Genomic DNA, 23758 nt, shown 5'->3' with positions numbered 1-23758 from the left:
CAATGCCCCCTTGCATGTATTCTTTTTGAGTGAGTACCGAGGAGTCTAAGGCTTCTCATTTTTTCCAAGGTCTTGTTTCTGTGGGAGAAAAAAAAAGGAAAAAAAATAGAAAAAAAGCTTTAATTAGGTCCTGGTGTAAGTCATGTACCAATTAATTAAGGTACCTAGGTACCTATTTTGGAATTCCCATGCTTGCCATGGCCCCTTTCTGTTATCTGAATCAATCGTAACGCCACGTTGGGGGTTTGCTGGGCTAATCGAAAGTCAGTCCTAACCCTATTCCCACTCCGGATTCTTCGAAGTTGAAAGATTCATATCATAATTTGCCCTTGTTCTCTTATCATCAGATAGAGAGGTTGCACCTAAGAACCAATACCAATGTGCCCTAAACGAGTTGTTTTCTTTGTACAAGGTATTCGAAGCGCCAAGGTAGCGTAGTCGCTAGGGTAGTTTGCTTTCAGTTGAGCTTCCGTTTTCCCACTTACGGAGTACGCTTTACAGGGTTCCTCGATCTATCTGATCCACTCCGCCTGCTGGGACAAGCCAGCCAATCGAAGGACCCTGCTCTAGTAGGCATTCTAACTACCACATCATACGTAGCCGAACAACGAGGACAGTAAGAAACACAACCACGCTAGAAGTCAAAGAACCGACTCTACAATATTTATAGTGAATCGTCAAGCATCACAGGATAAGGGTGCTTCAAAAAGCTGTCGTGTTTGTAGCTTTTAACAGTTCTTGAAGGACTTAGCTTCTTAGCAAACCCCATGAGGCGTGCGCTGCGCTTCCAAGGGCTATGATCGCCATTTCAAGATCCTGAACCTTTGCCGCCCACTTGGCCTGGCCGCCCGACATGTGGCTAGACAGACTTGCCGTTCAACCCTTTCCCGGGCCTTCGTCATCCCAGTCGACCAGTCGCGCTGCCTCACCCCTGCCACGACGCACCTCCAGCATCCGCGGACCTTACACAACATCCTCGCGATCAGCACGCAGCTCATCCCTATCTCTGGCCTCCAGCAACTCGAGCACGTCGCTCCTTGCCTCCGCGCGAAGAACAAACGGCTCTGCGTTGAAGCAAACGACAACCGTGGACGATGGAAAACACGCGGCGGAAGTGTTGCAGAAGCTTCTAGGAGAAGACTTGACCCTGGAGGAAAAGCTTCCGGCTCCTGTGACAGAAGAGGACCTCGAATTGGACTTTGATTTTGGTGGCCATTCGCTTAGTGAACTGGTTAGCGAGCCATTGCAAGCAGGAGACGACGACTTATACAGACCACAAACCATTGAAGAGTGTGCGTTGACCAAGCTCTCCTGTCGCTCCTTTTGGATCTGTGCTGAAACTTAGCTTGCAGATGAAAGAGACAAAACCAAGTTCGAAGAGCTCTCCAAGTCAATACGCGCCTGCGACGACGTTCTCAGTTCCGTCGAGACAAACCTTACAAGCTTTCGAAATGATCTTGCCAACGTTTCAGCCGACATCGAAAGCTTACAGGCCAGATCTACGGCTCTCAATGTCAGACTTGACAACCGTAAGGCTGTCGAGAAGGGACTTGCTCCAATAGTTGAGGAAGTCAGCGTGTCGCCAGTCATTGTCGCAAAGATAGCGGAAGGGCACATCGACGAAGAATGGGTCCAGGCACTCAAACAAGTGGAAAAGCGAGCACTCGCGCACAAGAACAGTGCAAATCAAGGGAAAAGCAAGGCCCTCGCGGACCTAGGACCTCTACTCGAAAGATTGGTACTCAAGGTATGCCTAAGTTGTATCCAATGTCCGTGTGCTCGTCTGGACTCGGGAGAAACCTCCATTTTCTGACAACTGTTCCTTCAGGCCATCGAGCGTATAAGAGACTTCCTGGTTGCTCAAATCAAAGCTTTGAGATCTCCAAACATCAATGCTCAAATCATCCAACAGCACAACTTTCTCAGGTTCAAAGAATTGTTTGCCTTTTTACACAAGCACCATGCTATCCTCGCAGAGGAGATATGTCAGGCATACAAAAACACCATGAAGTGGTACTACCTCACACAGTTTACACGGTACCAAAAGGCTCTTGAAAAGCTCAAGCTTCATGTTCTTGACAAAACCGATGTTTTGGGGCACGATGATTCCTCAAGGAAAACAACAGTTCTTTCCAGTGCCAAGATTTCAGGTCCACCACATGACGCTTTCAATCTCGGCCGGCGGCTTGATATTTTGAGGACCGGTAACCAACAAGCATTGTCATCATACCTGGCAGAAGAAGATCAGACAACGCATTATCTTGAAGTTCCTTTCAGGAACTTCAATCTAGCGCTTGTGGACAATGCTTCAGCGGAGTACACGTTCCTAACACAGTTCTTTACGCCGGCACTCCCAGTGACTTCGATATCAAGACATTTTGGCGAGATCTTTGAGTCGACATTTGCCCTGGGCCGGAATCTATCCAAGTCATTGATTGACAATTCCTTCGATTGTCTAGGCCTGCTTATCTGCATCAGATTGAATCAGCGACTGGCCTTCGAGTTGCAAAGGCGCCGCATTCCCGCAGCTGACGGTTACATCAACGGAACATCCATGGTTCTCTGGCCACGGCTTCAGATGGTTATGAGCCACCATTGCGATTCGGTCAGGACGCTCACCAGCGCCCTGCCCACTCGCCAACCAGCCGCTTCAGCCGTCGCGCAACAGTCGGCAGCACCTCATGTTGTCACACAGCGCTTTGGTCAGCTTCTCCACGGACTCTTGGTCCTGAGCACCGACGCCGGCGATGACGAGCCGCTCATGGCAAGTCTTGGGCGACTACGGTCCGAGACGGAGGCTTTCTTGACAAGGTTTAGCCAGGTGTGGTTTGGCAAAGATAAGAGGAAACGAGAAAGATTCTTGTATAACAATTACTCGTTGATTCTGACCATCATCGGGGATTCTGAAGGAAAGCTTGCTGATGAGCAAAAGGAGCACTTCGAAAACCTGAAGAAGGCTTTCCAGGAGGGGGCATAATTATCGGTATAGCTAAGCAGTAGACACAAGAAATGAAGCCTAATTGGCTGCTGCGGATTTCACGGTCTGGGTCTAGACTTCGTGGTTGAATGTCTCGCAAACATGGAACAGCCATGCCAGTAATACCTCGCAAGCAATCAATCCCTCAGCCATCGGTTTGACATAGAAGCAATGTACGCCAGCGGCCCTGGTGAGCGCCGCAACCAAAACGCCAAGACTCCAAAAGCAACAGCGAACCCAATGGTCCTTGCGGGCTTCCTGTAAGCCCAAAGTACAGCCAGTGCCTTCTCTCGCTTCTCATCCCACTCGAGCTCCCGAACCTGACGCTCAAAGAACTGCCTGCCTTGATCCAGCGTCTGCCTTGCGCACGACGCCGAGTCGCGCGCTGTCTTGAGCACGCTGTTGGGCGAGATACCGCGCCTCCAGTTCGGTAGCGTCTCTGGAGGGTGGTTTTCGGACAGCACTACGGCGCGTGCGAGCAGGTCGTCTAGATCCAGAGGCTGCGGCAGCTTGGAGAGGATTGAGTGCAGCATCTCGGGCTCGTCGGGCGGCGTGTCGAAGAGCTCCGCCCTCCGGCTCATGACGATCGCGGCGAAGACGTACACGCTGAACACAGGCTCCCTCGCCAGCAGTGCGTCGAAGAGCCTGGCGATTTCTCCCAGCGTCTGCACGTCGTGGGCGTACATGGTCAGGGTTCCGGACAGGGCAAAGAAGGGCTCGGTCTGAGAGAGGTGGTGGCATAATGACGGGTCGGCGGCGTGAAGAATTTCGGGTAGCAAGCGGAGTTGGGCGATTGCAGGTGCGAGGTTGGGGAGCATAAAGTCCCGGATCCGCAGGACTGAGAGACGTGCGACAATCGCGGCTCGTTGGGAAGGGGAAAGAACAAGGAGAAAGACTTGACATATATCATGGTAGCCTTGAAAGTAACAGAGATAGGGGTTGGTTCGGAGAACCTCGACAATTAACGCAGATAGTTCTGCCTTTTGGTGCTCCATGTCGGTTGGATCTTCAACTATATACCAAAACCGGAAGTGATTGTCAATAAAGCTTCAACAAGCCATGATGAGAGTAATGGGTGTAGTATCGACATACTGTTCGGATAATATATAAAAGCCCTATTTACGTCAAGTTGAACTTGATCCTCGTCTCGGTGCCGAGGCATTTCCTTCCACAAGCCATCACCGACCGGAGAGGAAGACATACTTTTGTCCACAACGATGACATCGTTGCTTTCGGGTTCTATACCAAGCAGGACGGGCCCTTTGTGATAAAGTGAGTAAAGATTCTCCTCTATACTCAGAATACAGGCGGTACAGGCCAGACTCAGACTTACATGCCTGTCGCCTCAAGCGATCCGACAAAAACCCCCCTCTGGATACTGCTAGTTCTTTGAGTTGGTTGATATTGCGCAACTGGCACGCCTCAGAGATGGCATCCGCTTTTGCTTTATCCTGTTCGAGGATTTGTTCATCATCTCCGTTTATGGGTAGTCGAAAGCTACTGTTCTTGCTTGAAATTGACCTCCTCGATTTGACTGAAGATGCACGCGATCTGGAAGCTGTCAAGGCAGCCTCCGATGACCTGGACCCATTCTCCATATCTGACAAGGTACAACGACCAACGGGGAAACGTGCGCAAGTATCACCAACCAGACAGGGTTGTTGTTATGAGGTGTAAGATCCTGAGGTGATTGCTTTCCACAACAGATGGCTTGATCCTTGTAGAGTCAGGAAAGCAACTTTGGGATGACACCCACTCCACCATTTATTGTGTGATGAAAGATCAAGTTGATGATTGGCAATGATTGGTGGGTATGAGGAGTCACGGAGTGTTGTTGGAGGTTGCCGGAGCACGTCCCAATTTGAAAAGATGTACGTAGTAAACTCAACGTACCAACAAATACTGGGTCGGGATGTTATCTGTAGTTGGAATATTGATTACCAGTTGATACAACAGGAAACTGGCTTAAGTGGAGAGAAGGACAAACAGAGTGAAGTCCAATTTTTTGTTGGAGCTTGTTTAAACTATATTCAATTGTGATTATTGAATCCACTGACAATGTGCTGCTGGATTAATGTGAGAACGAAAAAAATAAAAAAAATAAAAACCAGACAAGCAAGTTTCCAAAACCAAGCTGAGAACGCGAACGATGTACGTGGATGCATTGGGACAAGCGCGCCGAGCCGCGCTGTGGCCATCCAGGTACATACTGTACCGTAGGTACCAACTTTAGGTAGTGTTTAAACAGTGTCGATATGTAATACTACTGTGAAATGGCCTGCAAGTTGGCCCGGTTGGGAGCGACCAGGCAAGGGGGGTCGAGTACGGTTTGTGACCTGTCAGAAAAGGAACTTTTCGAGTCCTATCTGGATCTACTTTGCAGTAGCCTTGCAAGCCTCGTTGTCAGTTTTGGTGAATTAGATTCAAAGTTGAGTTCTTGTTTCGCCCAAAATCTGCGACTTGGGGATCAGTAACGAACATGCCGCTGTTTCCTGTTTCGGGCGTTGGGCTTCCCAAGACCAAGTGGCTTTCGAATTTTGATTCGCATCATGTGGACGCATGCTGATTCTGGATTCCTCTTACTCCCGTCACTGTACCAGACCACGCATAATACAGATGCCATTATGCATCCAGTGCTTGCACGCACGCACGTCATCAAGCGGGCTCCAACTGCAACAAAGGAGTACATCACATACCAGAAACCTTTGGTACATTCTCACAACACAAAGTGATACCAAATACTCTCGCTTAAGTACCTCCATCGAGGCTAATAGGTTCCATTACGGTTGATTTGTGGATGAGGGTTTCGCTCCCTATGACATGGCCTCTAAACAGGCAGGTCTCTGCAGCTCGGCCATCGACGGCACCTGATGGGCCCCACCATTTTGCGCACAATGTATCCTCTCCACTGGCGGGCCGCGCAAAGGAGTTACGCCTTCCCTGGTGGGGTTTTTGCAAATGTGCTTCTATTCTGTAGGACCGGGGCCTAGTCTAGTGCCCGCATGGAAAAATAAAAAGCTACAAAAAAAATAATTGCCTGCCTGCCTGCCTTACCTTACCATACAGTCTGGCCGGACAGATTTTTTTGCGTTTTAGAACTACCTAGGAATGGAAAGTTCAACTCGTACAAATTCCCGCTGTCAAACAAAGAAGCAAACCCAACTTGACAACTTCAAGCTTCCCGCTAGTTTGGGTTCCCCAAAATCCCCACTGGTTGGCCGCCCACTTCGACACCGCGCCACAGTGCCTTACTGTATGCCGGTCGACCTTTACGCAGTGCACAGCATCCCGCCTGCATCTACCTCCCACTCAACCAGAGTCGCCATCAATCCAGGGAAACGCCCATCTAGGCCTAAGGTAATTTGTAGCCACAGAGTGCGCCCATCCTGGTAAGCCCACCGTTGACCCGCATCCCGAGTGCCCGACTGGGTTGGTTGGGCGCATAGAGCCAAAAGCCACCTTTATTAAGGTCATCATCATCTGTGTGCTGTCTGTCTGGTGGCTAACCGTGATCTTCTTGAGAAATAGCATAACCTCTTGATTTACAGACGACTAGAGCTTCTTGCACTCTGGACACAAGCGGGCTTTTGCTCTGCTGCAAATTATTCCCAACCAGTGGCCCATGGTTCCCAATATTTAGCCATTTACTCTCTTTTTCCTGATTGAAAGACATCTCGCTTTGGAAATTGTGAGAATGCAAACCTGTCGCAGAAGTTCATGACAAGCGTCACTCTTCCCCAAGGACAAAAAAAAAAAAAAAAAGCACAGACACTCAATAGTCCAGCCTTGCTTGGTTTCTGAGTGGCTTTCGCTCAAGGGTTGTTGCTCCTGTCACACCAAAGTTGGATTTCCCAGCCGGCTTAAACAGGACAGCGGGAAATCATCTTTCACTGGGACACATTGGCTATCTGTGGCAGATTCCGAGGCACGAACTCTAGACCGACAGCCCCCGTGCCAACTCCCCGGATAGAGTTCCTCGGCGCGTCCCGCCGGTTCCACTCCCGGCCGAGACAACCCTGCCCCGTTTCAAACATACTCAACTTGGAGTATTACTCTCAGCATGTCTTTCCAGACGAACGTCCTTCAAGACGGACAATGGGTTACACAGACCGTTGATCTGAACGCCGTCCTCAAAGCCTCAAATTCCAAGGCTGTGGACAAGGCGCCCAGGATTCCTGTAGCCAAGCCTCCAAGATGCGGCATCTTCACCAGGACAGTGGTCGAATCCCCAGTTGTCAGACATGTTCTGCCTTGCCGTCTGCGATGCGCTGATCGAGCCGATGTTGCTTTTGTCGGGGTATGTTCTTTTTTCACTGAAGAACCGTTCCAGTTTCTTGACCCACCCACCCACGTGCGTCGCCGTCAGCGCGCGGAGATACAGACGATAACGCATACTATAACAACTTGAGAACCGGAGCACCATGGTATTTTTTATGTCTCTCATGTTGTATAAATATGGTATCTAACGTAGATGCCTGCAACTTAGGACTACTTTGTCGAGATTCGCGAGTACCGCATGGAAGATGGCCAGCTCCATGATGTGATTCGCAGGGATGACTTCGATGAGCGCATCAGAAAAGCGGTCGTCATTGGCGATCTCCCCGACAGCCTTGGGCTTCCAGCCAACAAAAGGGCAGCCGAAGAGGACGTAGACATGCTCAACTCAAGCTCTCAATCAACTCAAACCGACAGCCGAAAAGAATTGCTAGCACCTCAGATGCTTCTCGTACTCCTTGAGAACTGTAAATGCATTTTCATGGTGCTTCGCACAAATTCAGATGGCAGCTTTGAGTTTGTCACATCAGAGTGCAGTATCCCTCCAGAAGCCTCCAACTCGTCCTTTGGTCACCAGCTGGCCGTTGATCCCAGCTCGCGCTATATTGCTTTGAGTTCTTCAGACTCTACCTTTACAGTCTGCGAACTTGAGTCAAGGCAGGTTCTCGAAAGTCGTTATCGGAACAGGATTGACCTCAACCCGATCAAAAACTTCCGGCCCCGAGCCTACAACGGGGTTTTGCAAATGATGGAGTTTCTTTTCCCCAAAAAGGGCAACGAGGGCGAGGTCATACTTCTGATGTTCATTGTCAGAGGCGGTCACACCCGAATGGTGTTATATGACTGGGAAGCAGGCGAACCCCTTCTTGGTGCTCTTGCCCAGGAGGCTAATGGTCACCGCCTGTCTACGCAACACCAATTGCCGCTTTTTCTCATCCCCCTTAGGGTTGGCACATCCTTCATTGCCGTCTACAGAGATACTTTCTGCATAGTCAAGGACGCTCAGCTTGCTCCCCCTGAGTTCAGCGAGCTAATCGTCGAATCAAAACCCCCCTCGGAATATTATACCGGCAACGCAACACCGTTGTGGGCCTCTTGGGCTCGACCTTTCCGCCTGTCACAATACGGTTCCGATTGCGTATATATTGCTAGAGAAGACGGCTGTGTCGAAATGCTTTTCGTCAACGATGATGTCGACGTAGAGGCGTCTTCAGTGGGTCGTATGCGATGCAGTGTCTCAACTGCCTTTGGAGTGCTATTCGACGACACCCCTAGCGACATTCTCGTGGCAGCTGGAGATGCAGGGCCCGGTGTTGTCTGGAAGGCAAGTTGATTTGTCTGTTTGTCAGCAATTGGGGTGGTCGGGTAACGCTAACGTTATTTTACTCTTGGAAACTAGGTGAAAGCGAGAGCGGCCCCAGAGTATCTTATGCACATTCCCAACTGGGCCCCTTCCCTTGATGTGGTCACTACGCACGATTCCGACACGGTCCATGAAGTTGATAGACGTGGGAGAAGTGTGGGTGGCACGAAGACAATAGGATTTCAACAAAGTCCTGATAGATTGTTCGCAACCTCGGGGAAAGCCGCCAGTGGTGCCGTTATAGAGTATCGACATGGCTTTCAAGCTGATATCGGAGTTCAGCTTGACTGTGACCCCACGACCACCAAGGCTTGGCTGCTACCTGCCACTACGTCAGCCTTAGGGACCGGTCATTATTTGATTTTGACAACCCCGGACCGGTCAACCTTACTGCACCTCTCCGATGACCTGTCCGAGCTTAGTTGTCCTGACGAGGATGTTGGGTTTGATCTCCTTTCACAAACCTACGTTGTTCATGCTTTATCCAAGCGTGCTATCTTACAGGTTACCGAAACTCATTTAGCCTGTGTGGCTCCACCTGAAAGGTATCAGTGGCCCTCTAGCCAAGTTGGGCAAAACAATCTGCAGCAAGATGAAGACCCCATTCAAGCGCCCCTGTCCAGTGTTCGAGTGCGACTTCAGGAGCTGTTCACTCACAATACAGGTGGAGACGATATGGTCTTTACACACGCAGCTGCGTTGGACGAATTTGTGTTACTCTCGGCGACGACAAACCATAGCACACATATTCATCTATGCCGTATTGAGCCCGACCTATCACCGTCCGTTGTTAGAAGCTTCCCGGTTCAGGGTGAGGTAACGTGCTTGGCCTCTGGCACATTCCGTGGGGTCAGGCATGTTTTTGCCGGCTTATGGCTTGACAATGTGCCAAGCTTGGCACGACTGTCGCTCGACGGGTTGGATGCAGGCAGACTTGAAATTATACCAATCGCTCCAGGTACGATATGCATGCCCTTCTGTCCTGAAAATTTCTCTTTTTTGACAACCTGTTTTCGAGCACAGATCCGGCTACTTCTCTCCCGTCACCCAGCTTTGACTCAAGCAGTATACCGCATACCACCATTGGCGGATACGTTAGTATCTCTACCGCTGAGATAGATGACTATTCTGTCCTCGTTCTTGGTACCCGCGAAGGTTCAGTTATTACTGTGGCCTCACGTGGGGAAGAATCAGTCGTTTGTACCGAAAAGTTCGGCTTAACTCCTGTCACCACAAGCGATTTCAGATTCGGCAACAGGAGGGATATGGTCACTGTCTGCTGCGACTCGAAACTATGGATTCTTACCGGCTTTGACAGCAAAAGAACAAGAAATTTCAAAGAGAAGTATCGCGTTTGGCCAGTCGACACCCAAGAGATGAAGCCAACCGAAGGTCCAAAGTCAACGCCCGCCCCCTGCACGATTCCCATTATATCAGCCACTGCCTTGGATGCCCAGTTGGCACGTACCCCTCAACACCTTCCGTTAATGCTTACAACGGGTAGCCAGATCATTCTCGCTGAGGTACTCTTGAAACCCCGGCAAGTACCGTGGACAATATCCTTGGGTGCGACACCAACCACTGCCATATACTCCCGCGTATTGAACTGTCTCGTGGTTGGTGTGATCGACGAAGCAAGCAAAACTACGCTGAAGTTCATCGACTTGGAGACTGGGGAGAACATTGCTTACCCATTCAAGCAAGACGACGAGTCATCGCAGTATGTTGCTGGGCTTGGGGTTAAGGGAGATACCATATTGAGCCTGTCAGAATGGATCTATCAGAAAGCCAAGCATAAATTTGCATTCATCTTGGTCGGCTCGCGATCTGCCGGTATACAAGTGATAACGGCAACCAACCTGGCAGACGGCAGGACAGGGGGAAAGCGGATGATCAAGTACTACACCCGATTTAAGCGAAGGGCCACAGAGCCTGTTCACTGCATCATTGGCCACCAGGATGGCATCATATACTGTCAGGGTTCCGTTTTGAAATGGGAAATACTCGATAACATTCAGAAAAAACTTGTACCCTGGAGGACTTTCGACCTCCTATCTCCCGCCAAAGCACTGTCGGTTTGGGATGGCGGCAGGACTGAGATTGAACAAGATCAAGCACCGGAAAGGAAGCGTGAAGGCGCCAGTCTGTCTGCTAGAAGTGGAAACACCGGTAAAGGGAAGCAAAAGGCAGCCGATGATGACGTGTCAGAACCGGAAGAAGAGGCGAGCAAAGAATCGGATGAGGCCGCTGCACAGAGCCTTGATCGTAGGTTGGCAAGTCATATCATCGTGACAACGATGCACCACTCGGTTATTGTTCTCTCCCACGAAGAGGACAAGGCCACGGAAATGACGCATTCACATTCGGATCCCTTGGAGCGTCAAGGCCTGCATTCGATCGGACAGGGCAAGATGGAAGGCAGCTCCATATACCTCACGACAGATATGACACGCGCCCTGACGGGGCTGTGGGTGCCGTGGAGACAGTCGCGCGGCAACTGCGAGGTCTTGTTCGAAGCGGAGCTGCCTTCCTCGGTGAGGAAGATGGTAGCTGCGCGCACCAGGCCCGGGTGGGCTGCGGCGCAGCGGGCAGCCGGCTACGGAATCATCAAATGCGACGGAATAGAGACACTGGGCATATCGGTCGACGGCCGCCTGCAGCACTTTCAGATGATCGGCATCGAGGTATGGGGCGTCTTGAGGCTGGTCGTCAACCTGGCCATGGGGACCCCCGAGATCTGCCCCTTCATCTGGCGCTATGCGGAGTGTTGGCAGGAGGACCCCGAGCCTGTGGACGACGGCGGGTTCATGTTGCAAATCGACGGCAACGTTGTGCAGCGGGTACTGAACAAGAGGGCGCTGGAAGGGCTTTTCAGAAACGAAGCGCATTTTGCAAGCCTAGTTCAGAAGCTCAGGGACCTGGACACGGTCGAGGCCGAGAATGGCGGCATCTGGCGCATGGCCGGGCTGTTGCCACCGCCGGATGATGCCGTCATGGAGCACAAGGAGGTATTTTTCGAGCTGGTATATGCCATCATGGAGTACTATCTTTCGCCCGTAATTTAAACAGGCATGGAAAGGTTGATTTATGAATTCACGTTGATTGCACTCTTTTTGCCTCTCAGCTGTCTGTTATAATATAGAACTAGTCTAGTGCTAGACTAGTTTCTAGTCTGCCGTCGTCTTGTGTAATCAGTCCCTGAGCACGACAGAATAGCATCTTCTCATTTGCATCATTGGGAAGCCAACCAGCCCCTGAAAATACAGGGTGTCCATACCAGCAGTGTAAAATGGTGCGGGAGGGTGAAATGTAAGCAAGGGAAACAAAGGGACTTGAGACTCATTTTAAAATTTCCGTATCTAAGATTATAAGAGTGGCAGAGAGGTAGGTACATGCAGCAGTAACCATAAACGCCCGGCGCCGTTTTCCCGAATTCAAAGTTTAGGCTAATTACAAGTTTATACTCAAGATCAATGCGTTAGCTTCAAGCGGGCCAGCATAGCCAATTATTAGGGTATCATTATCATTTGATGAGGTTGAGAGCCATTGGACTCATAGTTGGTTCGTGATGTTGATTCAAATATAGAATACTGCACCTAAAATGGCAGCGAAAGCAGCAGCAAAAGAGCCCGCGTTGACGGCAGCACCAAGACCGGGCACACCCGTCTCTGACTGTGTCTGCGTAGCGGTGGGGTCGCGGCTATGCGAGGCAGGAGATGTGGTCGACCCTGAAACAATGGCAGACGTTGGCTCGGGAGCAGCTGAATTGGTAATGGAGGTCTCTGTCTGGATTGTAAACCCAATGGAGGAATCGCCATCACTATTGGTACTCGATGGAGGAGCCTCACTTATGCCAGCTACCGAAGTCTGAGTCTGGATCGAGAAGAAATCCGTCTGTTGGCCACTAGCTGCCGGTGACATTGTGCTGACTGAATTTGGGGAGGGTAGTACCACCGCATCAGAAGCCCCTTGAGAAACTGTCCCTGGCGAGGAACCAGAAGAGCGTGCTGCATCGGCCGCCCTGTTACAGGCCAGATCGTATAGCTGATTGCCGCTTGAGTCGAGAATGCCAAAAGACGGATTCGGGGTGTTGGGTGCAGCATCCTGTAACGTGTACCAAAATACGTTCATGCTACCAACAGTAGCGCAACCAACCTGTTGCCAGTACGTCCTGGCGTTCTCGACGCTAGGTACGGCGCTACCGCTCGTTTTTCCACTGACAGGAAAGCCGGTCTCGGTAATCCATACGGCTTTACCGGCCGCGACATTTCTTGTTTGCTGGAGTGAGCTGTCGAAGAGGGCTTTGTTCTGGTCGATGGAGTTGCCTTGAGCGGCTGTTGTTTCGAAATAAGGATATCCATCGAATCCGAGCCAGTCAACAGCGTTGACGACGGCCTGGTTTCTGCCCAGGTTGACCCACTCCGTCCAGGTATCAACATGACCGATCTTTAAGATTGATGTTAGTGAGCGTCAGTTACATGTTCTGTGCAGGTGTACACGTACGGGAACTCCGTCAAGAACAGTGCCTTTGATGACGGCACGGGTCTGTGCGATATAATCGACGATGGTTCCGGGGTCTGCACCAGGATTCTCCTTGTTGGCTTGACCAGTCGGGGAATTCCGATATAGGTCCTCGGAGCCTACAGAGATTCCCACTACAACTCCTTTGAGCTGGTCACCATAAGTCTTGATAGATTTCCTCAATGACTCCAGCTCGTTTGCAAATGCTGCAGCACCAGCCGACGCCCATAGGCCCAGTAGCAGCGACGTCTTTGTCCCGATGGCTGCAGGTATTGCGGATATGGGGTCATTGGCTGTGCCAGCTTGAATGTTGGTGTACAAGCGAGCACTTGTCTAGGCGAATGTCAGCAGATATGCTCCAACCCAGGCGAGATGGACTATCAAGGAACGGGGAATTTTACAAAGGCTTGCGGGGCTCCAGATAAGCTGGCAGCACTCCTGAACTCCTTTGCGAAGTCTGCTTGCGTTTTTGCAGCACCAGTTGTGAATGTGCTGCCATAGTTAAATCCAGTGTGATATTGTTGACATGTTGCCAATTGTGCCGTGGCCAAAGCCACCAACATGGAAACAAACCGCATACTCAAGGAGGATAGGCTGGGCTAGGTGTACGCTGCAGGGTTGGTGAGGCTGGAGTAATATCTATGGGCCGTGGGAAAATACTAGAATAGATTTACTTTTTGAGGTAGACAAAGCCGAGTGAAAATGTTAAAGGTCAAGTAAGGTAGGTCGACATGAAAGTATACAGATCTTTTTAGACTTTAGGGCACGCAGAAGGGTGGGCTGCCAGGGACTGTCAGGTGAGTTTGGATAAAAGCTGAAAATAACAATGCGAATACAGGTAACATAGAAGAAAGCGAGGATTGAATGCCCGAAAACTCGTATTCATCAACTTTATGGTCGATAGCTCCAATCAACGATGCGTCGACCACCTAGGAACGAGACGCCAAGAACGGCAAAATAGGCAAGCTAAACCCCTCTCCCCCTTCCATTTTCGTCAACATCAACAGCATGGAATGGAAGCCATGACGTTACCGTTCGTTGCCAATGCCTGAAAGGTTGCATGCAAGGGATGGACACCCTGGACTAAAGCGGCAGGTACCGCCGCAAGCGCCGTTCGGGTGCCCTGCAACCTGCCTTGCTGCCCTGCTGCCCGTACTCGATGCATTGCTAGTCGGCAAAGTCACTACCGTAAAGGTGTGATTGATGGCCTTGGATGGAAAAAATCAAGGTCAATCATCAGCCAACGGACCAATGCCTACTGCCATCAATAACCCCACCTTCTCATCCATGGCCTATGCATTGAACTAACTAGGGCACCATGCTTCCCACCAAGCAGTGCCAACGATGCAGAGTTGGGGCCGTCCACAAATGATAAACGACGCTAAGGTTTGTCAATCGCAAAAGATACCACGGCTATCCGATCACTCTTGATATGATAGATGATTTACAGATACGTAATGTATCCCCATACACCCCGGTATAGCGGATGAGCATATTCTTTGGGTTTCTTCGAGCTGCAACTGTCTGAATTTGTTTTAATTAATTTGATTGACAGTGAGGGGTACGAGATATCAGTGTACAGAGAGAGTGTTTCAACCGATCGCAAGCCCCGCACAGAAAACCTACTGCACAGAAAAAAACCCACTATAGTTGCCCATCAAGTGCCGTTTGTTGATGGCTGGCATGGCAACGAGCGAGCCAAATATGTCTCATGAGCCATGAGCGCCCACTTGCGAGCGATCAAGAACCACCACTTTCACATTACTAAGGTATAAAAACTACCTGCCTTGGTAGGTATATATCAATGAAGATCGGAGCCTCAGTTTGGCAATCAACATGCATTGCAGAATTGCAGAATTGCAGACGGCATGTGTCTTTATCATTTTATCACAACCTCATTCAGTAGATAAAGGGTCTATTTTGGATTTAAAGACATCTTCCCTCGGTTGCCCTTGCCTCACCACACACTGTCTATCTGTATCTGTTAAAGTTGCTGCCTGGACATTTCCATGAAAGGACCCAAATATACTACGGCCTTATTTATCTGTCCTAATAAATGAGGGGAGATACGTACCACGTACTTTTTTTTTTTTTTTTTTTTCTCTTCTCTCTTTCCTAGAAAAAATTTCTTTGAGACCTCAGTGTCGTCTACAATCATTTGTTTGCTGGTGAAATTTGTGATTCCAAGATCAAGTCTTTGTCGAATTCACGTTTAGAACATAAGCTGTCAACATTGTTTCGGCTTAACAACAATCAAGTCACGACGCTCATATAAGTCGAACAACATTTAACTGTATACAGCGACCGGGCGTTTAAAGACGCTCGTACAAGGCAGCGGAAGTCGTGATTTGTGAATCATCCCGAGAGTATGACGTCCAATATGCAAACAAGGCCAGCTGAGTGGCTTTTGTGAGCTTTGACGGGCTTGTGAGAGCCTTCCAGATCTAAAACAAAGATTTATTGATTACACTTACATCAATACCAACAGCGGGTAGGCCACGTGGACCTTCAGTACATAGTTAGCAACCAAGAGCAACATTCTTTGGTCACTTTACGACTCTGGCTCGCTACAGTTTTTGTTGGCCAAAAGGCCAACCTGGACTCTTTGACAGGTATTTCATCGACTGTTCTTCCCACTCGAGAATGGAAAATGCTGGGACGCAGACCAAGCAAAGGCCGGGATCCTAGAAGTCTCAAATCTGAACCTGATCTGCTGCTGTAGCATCTTTTGATAACGGCTTGCGCCCTCCAACTTCTGTTAACGCAACTATGGAAGAGGTTCAATCCTCTCTTCCCGTACAAACCTTTTTCGGAATTTTCGCTCCCACTCGGCACCAAAGCGATGGTACTTTGACATATTTGCCAAGGTGCGTCTGGAAAACTCGATAGACCTCATGCGGTTGACAACGGCACTGATAATTTTGGGTCTGTTTATATTAGCCGAAAAGGAATTCCATGGATCACCAATGTCGCAGAATTATCGTCTAGCGCTCCTGTTCAGCTGGGCCTGGCAGGCCTATGCCTTCTGTCACTGCTGATGACACTCTGGGCTGGATGCGGGAGAAACATCTCCAAGGAAACGTATGCAACTTTGGATACCGTTGGTGGCAGGAGATCTCACCTGAAAGCAAATTTACTGGACTCGGCTTCCCTCATCGCTCGTCTGATGGCATTCTCGCTCATGATATTCAACGCTTACGAGAACAGCGTAAGAGATTATGGAATATCTAGCATTCTAATCGCCAGTCTCTGTGGAGCAGGGCAGCTTTTAACCAGTACTAAGCCGTGGCATCGGAAGGTATATCTGCTCCATGGGGTCGGGCTACTATGCGGGCTTCTGGTTCTACTAACTGCTCAAGAGCTACTTCCACGCCTCGACAACACTTCGGAACATAAAAAGAATCGTGCATTGGATTCCATCATGGCTTCTCTCACAATATCTTTGCTGGCCACTGCGCTGACCCCACTTGAGCAGCCTCTCCCAGTAGCGCTTCTGCGACTTTCGGAAGTCGGTATGGAAGAAGAGGATAGCACGTTACCGAGTATACAAGAATCAGCGTCTTGGCTGAACGGCTTCTTCTGGTATGGGTGGCTGTATGGAATGATTCACAAAGCTTGGCACAAGGACGGCTGCATCGAATTGGAAGATCTACCAATACTTTCCAGATCAGATCGCCCTGTTTTGCTTCTCGAGGAGATTCGACATGCAAGGTTCTCAAGCCCACTGCCCTGGTATTTGAGGCCAAGCTGGTTCTCCAACGGATTTGGCTTTCTTCCATTTCTCTCACATAGATACTGGCCATCGCTCTTCTGGTTCCCTTCTCCTGGCCCGGAGTTGTTGCAGGCGATTGTCCCCATGAGAGCAACTGCTTGGACTACTGTAGTCTTCCTCTTGCCTCAACTGACTCGGATGATACTATGGACCTCGCTCGCTGCCGTCTTTGCACTCCTATCGCCGTTTGCAATGAAGCATTTGCTTTCGTCTCTCGAAAGTAGGGAGCAACCAAGCCTCAACCCCTGGATCTAGGTTATCCTGGGCGGGCTGGGATACTTCATGCGAGCAGTTTTCGTCCAGCAGTACTACGCCAATTCTACTCAGCTTTGCGTGCGTCTCAAGTCATCAATGACCCAAGAGCTGTACCACACAGCCATGGAAGGCTTGGAAATTGACGACTGTGTCGTTACTGCATTGCTCGAGAGTGCGGGTAGCAAGTCAAAAGCCAAGAAGAAGTCAAAAGGGGCCAAAGCTACAGCGGCTGGGAAGCTGGTAAATCTCATGTCCTCTGATATTGATGAAGTTTACAAAGCAAGGGATTTTATCATAACCGCCTTCAACTTCCCGCTAGGGCTTATGCTCGCAACTTGGATGCTTTGGGATCTACTGGGTTGGCGAGCTATCCCCGGGCTTATAGTTGTCATTGCTGGTCTTCGTCTAGCCAAGCTCGCCGCGACCAGGATAGCCAAGGCCAAGAAGGCTGTCAAGAAGGCCCAAGATCGTCGAGTGTCGCTTCTCCACGAGTACACTACCTCGATTCAGTACCTGAAGCAGCTTGCCTGGGAAGACTTGGCCGCGGCATCTATTGGAAAAGTCCGTGCTGAAGAGTTGACCCATCTCTGGACTTACAACCTTTGGTATGCCATATCGAGTCAAATCATTGAGGCTATACCAGTTTCCATGGTTCTGGCAATGTTAGTTCCCTTTGCATGGGCAAACCACCCACTATCAGCATCTCTGGCCTTCACAACAGCATCACTCTGCGGTTCGCTTCGTGCAGGCCTTACTACCGTCAACGCCACGGTTCGAAAGTACGAGTCGGCATTGATCTCGCTCAATAGGCTGGACAAGTATTTCAAAAGTGTGAGGCCGTTGGCAAATTATCCTACAGGTAGCCTAAGTATCCGCAACGCATCATTTTATAGGCGCCGGAGTGACACCAGGGTAGCACTTAAAAACATCAATTTAGACGTGCACGATTTGATCGAAGGGCAACTAAATGTTCTCACGGGTAAGAGCGGGAGTGGGAAGACGATGCTCCTAAGATCCATTCTTGGCGAGACTCTGATGGATGGTAGGGATGCCTCGATGACGCGACCTAGGAACATTGTCTATGCATCTCAGACACCTTGGCTGATCAACCAAAGCATCAAGCTGAACATCATTCTTGGAAAAGAGTTCAATGAGCAGAGATACAACAGGGTTATTCGGGCGTGTTCACTCGCTTGTGACCTTGGGTTGTTACCCCATGGAGATGAGTCTGCTGTAGGACCCAATGGCTCTAGTTTATCAGGTAAGGCGCAAACTGATCTTATCTCACCGAGCACATGAACAGAGTATCATGTGCACATGTGGAATGAGTGCATAGCTAACCTTCAGTACAACAAACAGGCGGTCAACGAAGCCGCATCGCCCTGGCTCGAACTCTTTATGCAGCTGACACGGCATCTCTTGTCTTGCTCGATGATGTCTTTGCGGCGCTCGACACCCGAACAACAGCCAAAGTTTGGCAAGAATGCTTCTGTGGAGAAGGTTCTCTTCTGCACAACAAGACAGTTCTTCTTGTGACTCAGTTGGCTTCAATCAAGGGGCAAGCTGCAGCTGTGATTAAGATGCGTAATGGTGAAGTTGTAAGGACTTATCATCCTGCTCAAATACCACCGAGACATGACCTCGGGGCCGTTGCAACCCCCAACGATAGTATCAGCATTACGGTAGAGACTCAAAAGCCCCCGGGAGTTTCCAAGCAAAACGCAAGACCGACTGGCCTCTTGGCGTTGAGCAAGTACCAGACGAGCGAAGACGTCAACAAAGGTGCTGCCAAGGGCCAAAGAGATCAAGCGCTAGGTGTGCAGCCTTCTTTTTTTCTTTTTCTTTTTTACAAACTATTGGCACAACCCCATCTTCGATGTTCAGCGGATAAATATGACCAAACTAACTTGTTTCTAATATTAGTCATCGCTATCTGGCACTACCTACAAAAGTTTGGCGGTTCTTGGTACTGGGTTGTTTGTGGTCTCGTTACAACAGGGGCTAGCCTTGCACCACTTTTACCGCCATGGGCTCTGTCAAAGTGGGCTCAAAGCTCGGATAGAGACCATGGAGAATACTTCTCAGGTCCTAAAGGTCTTCTGATCATGTTCTTTGGACTTTCTCTTATCGAGGCTGCCCTCACCATGGGGATGCACATCCTGTTCGCCCGTGGTGCCTGGCAGGCGGCCAACCGGCTCAACAACGAGGCAGTCCTGGCAATCATGGACGCATCTCCAAAGTGGTATTCACAAGAGATCCCGGGAAGCATCGTCACATGCCTCACCAAGGACCTAGATTCACTCGACACTGACCTCGGGCGGAGCTTGCTGAACGTCATCCGGCTGGTGCTGCAGACCATCTCGCGCATCGTGGTCACGGCGTCAATCATAACTGATTTTATCTGGCCAGCCCTGATCTGCTGCGTCCTAGCAACTGTCGCCGGCCGCGCTTACAGCAAGACTACAAAACCCGTCAAGAACCTCGTCCAGGCCGCCCGAAGCCCCGTGTTCACTCTGTACTCGGAGACTCTCGGCGGTCTGGCCATCCTGCGTGCCGCAAGGGATCCTGGACCAACTTCCATGAGAGTCGTCTTTGGGAAGATGTTGGCGCATAAGCTCCTGGTCTACTCAAGAGCCATGGCCACTCAGCTCAACCTCGGTCGATGGTTAGCCATTCATGTCGAGGCCCTAGCTATGCTGCTCTCTGTGACAGCAGGGGCAATTGCGCTCTTGAGGAAGGATTCTTTACTGAGCAATGGTACACCAGCGGCAAGTTTGGCCCTGTCAATACATCATGCCGTTGCCCTAGGGGATGTCAGCCTTAAGTTGATAAAGGCGTGGAGTGATCTCGATATGGAGATAAATGCCGTAAGTGGATACATGGTTGAAAGTAGGAGGGTTTTATAGTGTCAGGATTATAAAGTACCTGCTAACTGAGGGCCTGGCGACCACCAACAGCTCACGCGTATTCTGCACCTTGCCGAGGCCGAGCCAGAAGATATAAACGATAGTGAGCACATAAGATACAACATGGAGGATGAAGTGTGGCCACAGTCTGGAAGCATTAGGTTTACGAACGTAACGGCCAAGTATGACCAAAGCGACAAGATAGTTCTCAAGGACGTCACTCTGGATATCAAGCCAGGCGAGCGGGTCGCAATTGTCGGCCGCACTGGAGCGGGAAAGTCATCCATCATCCAGACTCTTCTCCGTCGCACGCAAATCGTATCAGGCAGCGTCGAGATCGATGGAGTTGACATCAGGGCTGTGTCGCGTAAAAGGTTGCGCAGAAGTGTAGCATATATCCCCCAAGATGCCGTACTCTACAACGGTTCGATTCGTGACAACTTGACGCTTGGTGAGAGCATTGAGGACAAGTTGCTCTACAAAACCCTGAAAGACTGTGCCAAAGCAGCTGGCTGGAATGTTGAGGCGCTCAGTGACACAGACACACCCAGCCAGGACGATACTACAGCGACTACTGTACATCGTGCCTCTGCTGAAGAGACGTCGGAACATAGCCCACTGCTACCGCGGCATCATGCAGTTCCTTCGCCGTCTCCAGTGACTGGCCGGTCGTGGAGAGCCTACAGCAAGGCAGCCAATGCTGTGGCCAGACTTTACAACTGGACATGCAATTTGCGTACCGAAAGACCACCCAGAGATATCAATTTTGCCGGCCTTCAAATCCCTCGTCTGGGATCTGAAATCGATACCCAGAACGAAAGCCATGACGCCATCAGAGCCGAGGAAACCGGCTCCAGCAGCGCATACCTCAACGACATGATGCTCATCAACCAACGAGGCACCGCTGTACGCCTTTCCACGCAGGTCGGGGCGGGCGGGCAGAACTTCTCCCATGGCGAGCGTCAGGTCGTCTCGCTCGCTCGGGCCCTGGTGCGAGGCCGGGCGAACAACGGTCGAGCGGGCAAGGTTTTCCTCATGGACGAGGCCACGTCGTCCATGGATCCCAAAATGGACAAGGCGATCCAAGAGGTGATCCGGCGCGAGGTCGGCCTGCCATCCGGAGATGGCTGCGGCGGCGGTGGCGACAGCAGCAGTAACAGCGACATGGACGACGCTGGGAGTTTATCCACGCAGCATGGTCCTGCCCACCCGAGGCCGAGCAGACAGACCACCTATGAGCAGGATGCTGCTCCAAAGGGTCGAACTCTCATCACTATCGCGCACAGGCTGCAGACCATCCGGGACTATGACAAGATTGTCGTCATGGACAATAGAAGGATCGTCCAGGTCGGCTGCTGGGATACACTGGTGAGGGATTCCGACAGCCTGTTTGCAAAGATGGTTGAGGCCACAGGGGAAGATATCCTTTTGGCAACAGAAACAGACGGTCAGCCGGGGCCTTCGGTTGCGAAAAGGTCTAATTCCGGCGGCTTGTAACTTTGAGAGAAAAACGAAACGCTAGCCAAGGTCAGTACAGTCACATGGGGACGGGTTGCTTGGCATCTTGTATCTGTGTAGTGAAGCTACCTACTATGTGGGAAACTTCCCCCAGCGTATAACCCATCGGTGGAATGGAGTTTGACTTAGTGAAGTAGCTTTTGTAATTTACACTAAATGAAGCGTTTGTTTGCTCGTTGCTCTCGATGGTTGTGAAAGCCGTCGTTTTCCTTCTTTCAGGCTCTGCTTCCTAACAAGTCGCGAATCATTCTATTAGTACAGTACGTCGCAGTAAGACAGTTCTTGGGTGGCTTCAGATGTGTCCCTTGTGTAAATACCACGCACATGATGTTTTTATCCAAATCGGAGCGAAACTTCGAGATTCAATCCAAAGTACGGCAAGATACAATATTCTGGCCATGCACACGCTTCCATTTTCGACGCAAAAAAAAAACAACTCTCTATGAGCAAAACAAGAACAGATATCGTACACGGCTTTGAATCTGCCGGCATGTCAAATCGTATCCGCCACCCCTTTCTCGGTGTTATTTTTTTTTTTTTTTTAAAGAAAAGTCTCCCAGCTATTAACCACCCCCAAAACCTAGTACAGTTAGGACTTTTGGTGCGGCTATGATGGGTAGCTGATGAAGCACAGACACCCTAGTCCCAGGTAAAAGACAAACAATGGATAGACGGCAAGGCCGACTCTGTTATTGACGACGCCGCTGCCACCAAGGATGCTGACGCCAGCCGCCATTGCCCAGCCGATGAGTACCAGGTAGACGGGGATACGGGCGATCCAGTAGAGGTTGAATGCCGATAGGAGCGAGGCGATGACGAGCGGGAAAAGCGTGTAGCCGATGATGCATACGCTTTGTGCAAATGAGCTGTAGTGTAGGTGATTCTGGTTAGCCATAATACCACCAGTTGAGCTGAAGGAGGATGGTAGGGGCAGGGGTGGTTCCGCATGAGGCAAGCAGGGGAGAAGAAAAAAAAGGACAGAGCATCACTAACATATTGCCTCCCAAAAGTTTAATCTGCAACGTAACGACGGCCTCCCCGATCCAGACCATGGCAAACACGCCACTGAAGACAAGGTCCTTCTGACTGGCGCTGGCGTTGAAGCTCAACAACAAACTCAGGAGCAGACAAAAGATCAAAGGACCCCAGAGGTCCCAGTCCCTCAGGCCGGGGGTCATGTTGCTCTGGTTGAGCAGGTTCTCGGGGTCCATGACACGGCCAGCCAGGCCGGCCAGCTCTTCGCGGGTGCCCGAGATGCCGGCGGAACGCATGTTGGCGTAGGCGCCGCGGATTCCCTCCGAGGACTCGAACATGGTGCCGCCAAAGAGGTAGCGCGGGTACAGGACCTCGCGCATCTTGCTCCAAACCGCGAGCAGGTCTCGGCGCAGCGTGTCCCAGACGGACTCGTCGATGGTGTTTTGGGCCGCCGCCCGGTCCTCGCCGCCGATGCGGGACGTGAGGTAGTTTTCATTGAGGGGGCGGCGCGAACTCGACGAAGACGACGCCCCAGCACCGCCTGTCGTGCTGCTGCCAATGTTGCCGGTCAGCGGCGCGCGGGAGGATGTGGCTTGGTTGTTGAGCGGATCGTCGAAATCGTGTAGGTCGGCTGTGGAGAAGACGGAGAACAAGAGGAAATTGTCAGCATTGATTCATTGGAAATTCCAGTGTAGATCCAGGTAGAAAGCGGTTAGAAGAATGGTTTCTTCTAATCACCAGATCCTCACCATCATCAGGATCTATGAGATCATCGTCATCCTCGTCAATGCTCGCCGGAGGATAAGGCTTATTGGCAGATGAGGCCATGGTTCGAGTTCCGCCGTGAGTTTGTCACAGCTCACTCAGTGAGTGGATTGGAGTTTAGACGCAAGAGAAGATGCGAAATGGTCTGTATTGTATTCCCCAACTGTCGAGCTGAGAAAAAGAAAAAGGGCGATTGAATGGATGTTGACTTGTGTTTGTTGGCGTTTGGAAGTTGTACTTGGTGATGATAACTTGCCTTACTACAGGTACATTGGCTTATTTGGGGACAGTGAATCCACTTCGACACGTGGAGCGTGACGCAGCCAGCTGTAAAGGGAACGAACGAACTCTACTTCTGAACTTGAGTGGGCTTGGCGGGATTTGTCGGGAGCTGGTCCAAGCTCCCAAGAATTGGGTCAGCCAATTGAGGC

The 23758-nt window shown here is 50.5% G+C and overlaps 8 protein-coding genes across 8 annotated transcripts; 4 read left to right on the top strand and 4 right to left on the bottom strand.

The window, feature by feature from the left end:
• Positions 1 to 853: 853 nt before the first annotated feature.
• Positions 854 to 2977, top strand: PgNI_01864 (uncharacterized protein; the record flags this gene model as incomplete). The annotated part of the gene is made up of 3 exons (XM_031121936.1): positions 854 to 1292; positions 1353 to 1747; positions 1829 to 2977. 3 exons carry the CDS (start codon positions 854 to 856, stop codon positions 2975 to 2977), a joined length of 1983 nt encoding a protein of 660 aa, XP_030988144.1.
• A 137-nt stretch (positions 2978 to 3114) lies between these two features.
• On the bottom strand, positions 3115 to 4575 carry PgNI_01863 (uncharacterized protein; the record flags this gene model as incomplete). Its single annotated transcript, XM_031121935.1, has 3 exons — positions 3115 to 3989; positions 4070 to 4237; positions 4311 to 4575. 3 exons carry the CDS (start codon positions 4573 to 4575, stop codon positions 3115 to 3117), a joined length of 1308 nt encoding a protein of 435 aa, XP_030988139.1.
• Positions 4576 to 5524: 949 nt separating this feature from the next.
• Positions 5525 to 5920, bottom strand: PgNI_01862 (uncharacterized protein; the record flags this gene model as incomplete). Its single annotated transcript, XM_031121934.1, has 2 exons — positions 5525 to 5568; positions 5734 to 5920. Coding segments are annotated over 2 exons (231 nt in total), but the record flags the coding sequence as incomplete, so codon positions are not given.
• Positions 5921 to 6345: 425 nt separating this feature from the next.
• Positions 6346 to 6716, top strand: PgNI_01861 (uncharacterized protein; the record flags this gene model as incomplete). Its single annotated transcript, XM_031121933.1, has 2 exons — positions 6346 to 6366; positions 6506 to 6716. Coding segments are annotated over 2 exons (159 nt in total), but the record flags the coding sequence as incomplete, so codon positions are not given.
• Positions 6717 to 7037: 321 nt separating this feature from the next.
• On the top strand, positions 7038 to 11824 carry PgNI_01860 (uncharacterized protein; the record flags this gene model as incomplete). Its single annotated transcript, XM_031121932.1, has 4 exons — positions 7038 to 7274; positions 7464 to 8567; positions 8652 to 9573; positions 9639 to 11824. 4 exons carry the CDS (start codon positions 7038 to 7040, stop codon positions 11678 to 11680), a joined length of 4305 nt encoding a protein of 1434 aa, XP_030988140.1. The 3' UTR covers positions 11681 to 11824.
• A 367-nt stretch (positions 11825 to 12191) lies between these two features.
• Positions 12192 to 13714, bottom strand: PgNI_01859 (uncharacterized protein; the record flags this gene model as incomplete). The annotated part of the gene is made up of 3 exons (XM_031121931.1): positions 12192 to 13061; positions 13119 to 13469; positions 13538 to 13714. The coding sequence occupies 3 exons, from the start codon at positions 13712 to 13714 to the stop codon at positions 12192 to 12194; spliced, it is 1398 nt and encodes a 465-aa protein (XP_030986939.1).
• Positions 13715 to 16557: 2843 nt separating this feature from the next.
• Positions 16558 to 21566, top strand: PgNI_01858 (uncharacterized protein; the record flags this gene model as incomplete). Its single annotated transcript, XM_031121930.1, has 5 exons — positions 16558 to 17128; positions 17201 to 18424; positions 18523 to 18978; positions 19087 to 20030; positions 20121 to 21566. The coding sequence occupies 5 exons, from the start codon at positions 16558 to 16560 to the stop codon at positions 21564 to 21566; spliced, it is 4641 nt and encodes a 1546-aa protein (XP_030986940.1).
• Positions 21567 to 21845: 279 nt separating this feature from the next.
• Positions 21846 to 23604, bottom strand: PgNI_01857 (uncharacterized protein). Its single transcript, XM_031121929.1, has 3 exons — positions 23312 to 23604; positions 22581 to 23193; positions 21846 to 22453 (listed from the first exon to the last, which is right to left on the bottom strand). Exons 1-3 carry the CDS (start codon positions 23388 to 23390, stop codon positions 22195 to 22197), a joined length of 951 nt encoding a protein of 316 aa, XP_030986935.1. The 5' UTR covers positions 23391 to 23604; the 3' UTR covers positions 21846 to 22194.
• Between the last annotated feature and the right edge of the window lie 154 nt (positions 23605 to 23758).

The sequence above is a fragment of the Pyricularia grisea genome, assembly GCF_004355905.1.
Source record: "Pyricularia grisea strain NI907 chromosome Unknown Pyricularia_grisea_NI907_Scaffold_1, whole genome shotgun sequence".
Taxonomy (NCBI): Eukaryota; Fungi; Ascomycota; class Sordariomycetes; order Magnaporthales; family Pyriculariaceae; genus Pyricularia; species Pyricularia grisea.
The sequence above is the reverse complement of the archived record's forward strand: the minus strand, read 5'-3'. Positions and strand labels throughout refer to the sequence as shown.

Coding starts and splice junctions, on each gene's coding strand:
- PgNI_01857 (XM_031121929.1), bottom strand. CDS start 23,390: ATGGCCTCATCTGCCAATAAGCCTTATCCTCCGGCGAGCATTGACGAG. Junction 23,194..23,311: donor TCTCATAGATCCTGATGATG/GTGAGGATCTGG, acceptor TCTTCTCCACAG/CCGACCTACACGATTTCGAC. Junction 22,454..22,580: donor AAACTTTTGGGAGGCAATAT/GTTAGTGATGCT, acceptor CCTACACTACAG/CTCATTTGCACAAAGCGTAT.